Source organism: Elephantulus edwardii, unplaced genomic scaffold, assembly GCF_000299155.1.
Source record: "Elephantulus edwardii isolate Elephantulus edwardi_28Jun2011 unplaced genomic scaffold, EleEdw1.0 scaffold00015, whole genome shotgun sequence".
In the NCBI taxonomy this organism is placed as follows: domain Eukaryota; kingdom Metazoa; phylum Chordata; class Mammalia; order Macroscelidea; family Macroscelididae; genus Elephantulus; species Elephantulus edwardii.
The window spans coordinates 563,852-570,788 of record NW_006399765.1 but is presented as its reverse complement, the minus strand read 5'-3'; the positions used below and the strand labels follow the sequence as shown (position 1 = coordinate 570,788).

The following is a 6,937-nucleotide window of genomic DNA, read 5'->3' as shown; positions in this document are numbered from 1 at the left end:
CATCTCTCATGATGTTGCCTGTTGGGCCAATAGTGAAGATTTAGTGTGTTCTGTCCTTTCAGTTAGTAGGTAAACATGTTACCCATTTTTACCACCAGGAGGCTTGGGGGAAAGTTTGATAAATGTTGGCTATTACTGTCAAATGCATAATACCCCTTGCTAAAGTGATTTTTCCTTCAAAGATAATCTTTTCCTAGGACTGTGGCAAAGAGTAGGGATCTCTGGTGGTTTAGTGGTGAGGATTTGTGCAGCCACCACAAAGGTGTGTGATTTAAATCTGCCAGCTGCTCCATGAGAGAACAGTAGGCAGTCTCTTGCTGCATCATTAAGTATATCTGAAACTCTGGGGGTTGGGGTCGCCTATGGGTCGATTCCAGCTAAATGCTACACAACAGTAACATGGGAAAGTGCAAGCCTCTTCCCCACAACCCCCCAAAAAAGAGAAAAGTTCTTTGACAGCCTCTGAGCCTCATGCAATTTACTAATGAATTAACTCTCAAAGTGAAGAATAACAAGATAAAGGAAGTCACTGCTGGGGAAGAGCAAAAGATACAAGTTCTTGTAGAACCAACATTTGTCCATTTCATATGTATTTGTTTAGGTTCTTCTGAGGGCTTGATGTGATGCTTGATACTTTGTTATACACATCATTTCCACTGGGTGTTGTCACTGTTTTAGTTTAACCTGTAAGTAGGAAGCAGAGAAGTTAATGACAAAGAATATGCAAAGAGCCGTGAAAGAGATAAAATGCCAGAGATAAAATGCGGAATGTAGAAATCTAATGTTTGAGTCAGCTAGCTTTCATTTCTCTCTTTAGAGAAGATACTTTGTGTATTATAGGTAGCATTAAATACTTCTGAAATACTAAGTTAGTGAGGAGATAAATATTGCATTAACATTTTTTTGGCTTCCATTAAGATACTCATTCAGATGTTAAACTGTTAGGCCACTCTAGGGAGTTCAGCAGTCATGGACCAAATTCTTTGACTAGTGAATAATGACATTCCAATTCCCTTTTGTCTTGGATGTCTTACATAAGATTCAGATGGGGGTGAGGTTGTGGTTCAGTGATTGGCAACTCCACTAAAACCATCTGAAAAAGGAGAAGGTTGATTTCCCATAGGAAAGAGGGCAAAAGAGAGAAGTGATTTTGAGCTAAAACAGGTCTAGCTTTTACTTTAAATAACATTTACAGAGATACTGATATAGGTTAGGTACTGTGCTACTACTATGATGTATTATTTATATATTTTACTGTGACAGTTAATTCTCACAGTAATTTTGTTATTTTTAAGTGCCATCGAGTTGAGTACAACTCATAGAGACCCTATGAACAACAAGTCTGAACCCTGTCCTATCCTGTGCCATCCTCACAATCTCTGACACATTCGAGCCCATTGATTCAGTCACTGTGTCAATCCACCTGGCTGAGGGCCACAGTAATTCTAGGAGTTAGATATACCTGAATATACAGGAGTGAAAGCTTAAAATTATATGCTTAAAAAAAATTATATGCTTAGTAGATGTTAGACTGGTAGATTTGAGTATGTTGAATCACCTCTCCTTATCATGACCTTTTAAATTTTTTCCTGATCCTTGTGCTTTGTTTATAGGAGCTTATCAAGCTTTGGTGTATGTGTTGGCCAGTTCTGAAATTCTTGAGAGTGTTCTGCATTGAAGAAAATCAAAGCCTCATAGGAATGGACCGTTTGGGTTCCTTTAGCAGTAAGTACAGTGGGGCCAGAGACCATGTAAAACTGAAGTGACACATGATGAAAGCAGAGAAATAAGCACTTTGATGTTAAACAATAAAACCATGTGAGTCTGATCTTGAGGAAATGATACTATCAGATCAGTCAATACTTACCTTTTGTTGTTGTTGTTATGTGCCCTCAAGTCAACTATGACTCATATTGACCTTAAGCATTATAGCTCTGAATCCTGAACCAGTCTCACTATCTGACACACCAGCCTTTTTTACCCCAGATATTGTGTCAGTCCATCTCATCAGAATCTTCCTCTGCTCCTTCTCTGAAGTCTGGTCCTTGCTGGCTACATGCCCAAAGTAAGTGAAACAGCACTTCAAAATCCTTGCCTCCAAAGAGCAGCTTTGTTTCCCCCTTTGCAGGACAGACTTGTGAGTTTTCTTGGCAGTCCATGGTATGTGCAGTACTCTTCTCCAGCACCACAAGTCAAAGGCATCAATAATTCTTCTGTCATCCTCGGTTATTGTTTAGCTCTCTGATGCATAGCAAGTAATTGCAAAGACCATTGCCTAGATCTGGTGCACCTTCATCTCTAGACTGACATCCTTGCTCTTTAGCTCTCTGGAGAGTTTCTTTTTTTTTTTTTTTTTTTAAACTTTCTTTTTTTTTTTTTCTATAATTATATTTTATTAATTTTCATAAACATTTACAGAGATTTTGGGCTTCCACTCATTCATTGTTGCACTATTCTCTCTACCCTCCTCCCAGTTTGTTCTTGTCCAAATGCCACAGTGCTTGTCAAAGCCAGTTCTGATTAATCTTCTTTGTCAGTGTATCCTTTGCCATTCCCTATCACTCCTCCCTGAGAGAGACTTCACCCTGAGTCATAAGGAAAAGGGGACAGCGTATTCTCTTAGCTACTTCCTGCTGAAAAGGGACGCTGTGGGTTTCAGGGTGAAGATCTTCTCTCACTACTCTAAAGGGCCCCTTTGGCAGTAGGAAACACATAGACTATTATGGAGATTGATTTTGGAATTCAGATGCACTCTTATTGATTGTCTGGAGAGTTTCTTGACAGCAGATTTTCCTAATGCAATTCATCTTCTGATGTCCTAACTGCTGGTGCCAAGAGTGTTGATTGTGGAACCAAGCAAACTGAAATTATTAACAATCTCTTTTCCGTCTATCATGATGCCCTATGCACAATAGAGCACTTACCCCGCTAAATACATGACATAGATTATACCATTTTGGCTCATATCCTAACACTAAGAACAAGTTGTGTCATCTTTCTTTTCTTTTTAAATTTTTATTTTATGTTCATCTGCTTACAGAGTTTTTATACATTGTATTTCATATTTCTCTTCATTAACAGTATGTTTCATACAGTCATTCTGATTCATTATATTTAAAAAAATTGATCAACATTGAACTATGCCCACCATTGCCATGTCTTTCTAGATCCCCGCTGGTGCCACTATTGTAAAACAGGACTGACATCAGGGTTGTGGGGAGACTGAGAAAGATGGGTTCAATAATGTATACTCCATTGAAACAGATGAGGGAAAAAACTGTTTAAAAAGGGATATGTTATTAGGTATTTCGTCATGACAAGAGTCCAGAGCAAAGGCTGCATAGTGGAGTGGACCTGGAGGGAGGGATTGTAAAACAGTGAAAGAATTTTTCTTTTACTTTTCCAAGAGGGTAGTGTACTGGGGGGAGGGTTGGGAGGGTAGAAAAATGCAACAATGAATGAATGGAAATCCAAAGTCTCTGTAAATTTTCATTGAAATTAGTAATAAAAAATATTTTTTAAAAAAAGAAGAAATCTAATGGCAAAAACAATTAAATATTAGTACTGCCAAAAAACTCCCCAAAACTAGTAGTGTGTTTTCAGATGCCTTGATAAGAAATAATACCACTAATAGGATAAAGAAAATGCCTCTCTCCCTCTTTGTAAATAGGACGTGTCTAAAGGTAAATGGCACTATAATAATTTTAAAAAGTCCACAGAGAATTATGATGCACATAATAAAATACATTGAGACAAGTCCAACTATGAAAACAAAAATGGGCTATTTGCATTTTGTTATTTGACAAAATTGAAAATCCCTATTAGATTTCTAATAGAATCCTAAGAAGGGAGCTCTGGTGGCCTAGTGGCAAGGAAATGCACTGCAATCCCAGAGGCACACGGTTCGCGGCCCCCAGCTGCTCCACAGGAGAGGGATGGGCAGTCTCCTTCTGTGCGATTAATTGCCTCTGAAAACCTGCAGGAAGGTCAGCTATGGGTTGTTTCTGACTCGATGGTACACAACAATAACAACATATAAGAATCAGGTTGTTGGGGTTTCGTACGTAGCAGAGCAGCTCCCTCGCTGCGATCTATTGAAAGTCAGCCCTCGACACAAGGGTAAAAATAAAAGAATCAGAAAGGTAATATTTGGATTTTGTTTCTTTTAAAATTTTTAAAAAATTTCCTTTCATTCATTGTTGCACGCTTTCATCCCTGCCCACCCTTCCCTCCCAGTTCACTTTTCTCTTTGACAAGTGAAAAAAAATTTTTTTTTTTTCATTGTTACACAGTTCCCTCCCCTCCAGTCCACTCTAATATGCAGGTTTCATTCTGGACTCTTGTCATGACAATAATATATTCCTCCTAAACAGGACTCTCCCTCATCTGTTATAATGAAGTATATATTAATTTATCCCCTCTTTGTTTCCCCCCAACTCCAATGTCAGTCCCACTTTACAACAGTGGCACTGTGCAGTATTTGCCCTTTTGTGACTAAGATATTTCACTCAGCATGACCTCCAGGGTCACCCATTTTGTATATTTCATGAGTTCCTTGTTTTTCAATGCAGCATAGTATTCCGTTGTGTGAATATACCACAGCTTCTCTATCTGTTCATTTGTTGATGGGCACTTAGGTTGTTTCCAACTCTTTGCTATTGTAAACAAAGCCACAGTAAACATCGGTGAGCATATATCTGCTTGAGTTAACTGACCAAAACTACCTTCTTCAGCAATTTCTAAAGACCTCTCATTTACTCTCCAGGAGCTCTGGTAGCTGTGAGTATTCGGGAGGTAGGTGCACGGCTAACCTAAAGTTCAAGCCTCTGGTGGTTCTAATCCACCAGCAGCTCCTCAGAAGAAAGGTGGGAAATCTCTGTCCTTCATGCACTTACAGCTTGGACATCCAGTGGAGAGTCAGTTATGAATTGGTTCCTACTCAATGGTAATTAGTTTTAATTTCCTGCTGGGAGGTCCTTGGGTGGCACAAATAGTCAAGATTGAAAAGAGCTCTGATAAGCCTAGTCGGGGAGTTACGCTGCCAACTGAAAGGTGAGGAGTTTGACTCCACCACCTGTTCCAAGGGAGAAAGGTAGGCTGAAAGTCTCCTGTGCAATTTAGAGCCTCTAAAAACTTCCTGGACACTCAGTTACAAGTCATTTCTGACTTAACAGCAGTGAGGAGGACTGGTTGAAAAATAGGGATTTGAACCATTCCACACTGCATCTCTTAGCAGACAGGCCTGATGATCTGTTTCCAAAAGGTTAAAACCTTGAAAACACTGTAGAACAGTCTCTACAGATAGAGGGTTGCTGTGAGTTAAAATCAGTTTGACAGCAACTAACAATTTCTTCTCAAGGTGTAAATGGTTTGAGATTGGTTGTTAATGTAAGCATTTTGGGTTTGAACCTACCCTTGAAAGGTTCCTTGGAAGAAGGCCAAGTATGCTACTTCCGTAAAGATTATAGTCAACAAAACCCTATCGACCACATCTGCTTACCTTTTCTTTCTTTCTTTCTTTCTTTCTTTCTTTTTTTTTTGTGTACACCAAGGAATTAACAGAAAACAATAATTTGATGAGTTCTGTTCACAGACGGCGACCACCCTTCCTGCAGGTGCTGTTGGAAGGGTAGGGGTGACATCCTCAATCCATCCAATCTTCATTCCTGAACGGGCAAGGGCTCTGAGGGCAGATAGGGCCCCAGGTCCAGGGGTCTTAGTTCGATTTCCTCCTATAGCGCAGTTTAATGTGTAAAGCACGGATGCCCAGCTTCTTGCACCTCTGTGCCACATCCTGGGCAGTTAACAAGACAGCATATGGTGCGGATTCATCTCGGTCAGCCTTCCCTTTCATACCACCAGTCACATGGCAGATGGTTTCCTTCCCAGAGAGATTGGTGACATGAATGAAAAGTGTCATTGAAGGATGCAAAAATGTGGTGGCAGACAGCAAAGATATTCTTTCCTTCAGCCACCTGAGGTCCAAGGCTAATGACCTGTTCTTCCTTCTTTTCCTTTCCTTCACCAGGTGCCATGTCTGCGCTTTGTCTCCACACTCTGCCACCAGAAAGCCAGATCTGCTTACCTTTTAACACATGGAGTTGCTTGAGTCAGGGCTGCCTGGCATCTAACAACACTCCCATTACGGAATATTTATATACACTTAGGACAGAGTGGGGACTTGAGGTGCATTAGTTCAACAAACTAATTTTACATCATATTGAGAAAGAACCTAAATAAATAGTCCCGGTGCTAGGAGTTCAAAGCAAAACACCCATATACCTACCCCCCTCATTTTTAAAAATTTTTAAAACTTTGGAAATAATTTCAAATTTAAAAAGAAAAACAAAATATATCCATATACCTTTTACCATCCTTTTACCATATTTGTTTGAATGGGTTTTTTTTTCCTCTTTATTTATTAAATTTTCCTTCACTATTCCTCCTTTCTCTTCTCATTTGCTTTAATATGTGTGTCATCTATCAGTCTATGGCTGTAGTTAGACAAGTAGATTTAGCGAAATAAGCTTACAAACACATTGAGGGTTTTTTCCTGAGCCAGTTGCAGGAAAGTAACATATAACTTTTACCTCAAATGTTCTTCACTATTTAAGAATAGAGGTGTTATATTACATAACCTTAAGAAACCTCGGTGGTATAGTATGTTAAGTCAGCAGTTTGAATCTACTAGTTGCTGAGAAGGAGAAAGATGGACAGTGTTTTCCTGTAAATATTGACAGCTTGGAAACCTGATGGAGGATCACTGTGAATCAGAAATGGCTTAGCGGCTTCAATGGGTTTTAGAGCTATCAACTTTAATAAATTTTACATCAGTAGCATTTAATGTATGATCTGTATTCTGATCTTTTTTTTTTTAGTTGGATGGATAGCCTCAGAGTTATTTATTAAATGTAACTCTTATAAAATACTTTTATCT

General features: G+C 39.1%; 1 protein-coding gene across 1 annotated transcript in view; it reads left to right on the top strand.

The window, feature by feature from the left end:
- Positions 1-1,618: 1,618 nt before the first annotated feature.
- TADA2A (transcriptional adaptor 2A) overlaps positions 1,619-6,937 on the top strand; it is an 80,404-nt gene continuing 75,085 nt past the window's right edge. The window contains exon 1 of the mRNA XM_006881382.1: positions 1,619-1,725. Within this exon, the coding sequence (XP_006881444.1) occupies positions 1,635-1,725 (91 nt within the window). The 5' untranslated portion in view covers positions 1,619-1,634. The remainder of the gene's footprint in view (positions 1,726-6,937) is intronic.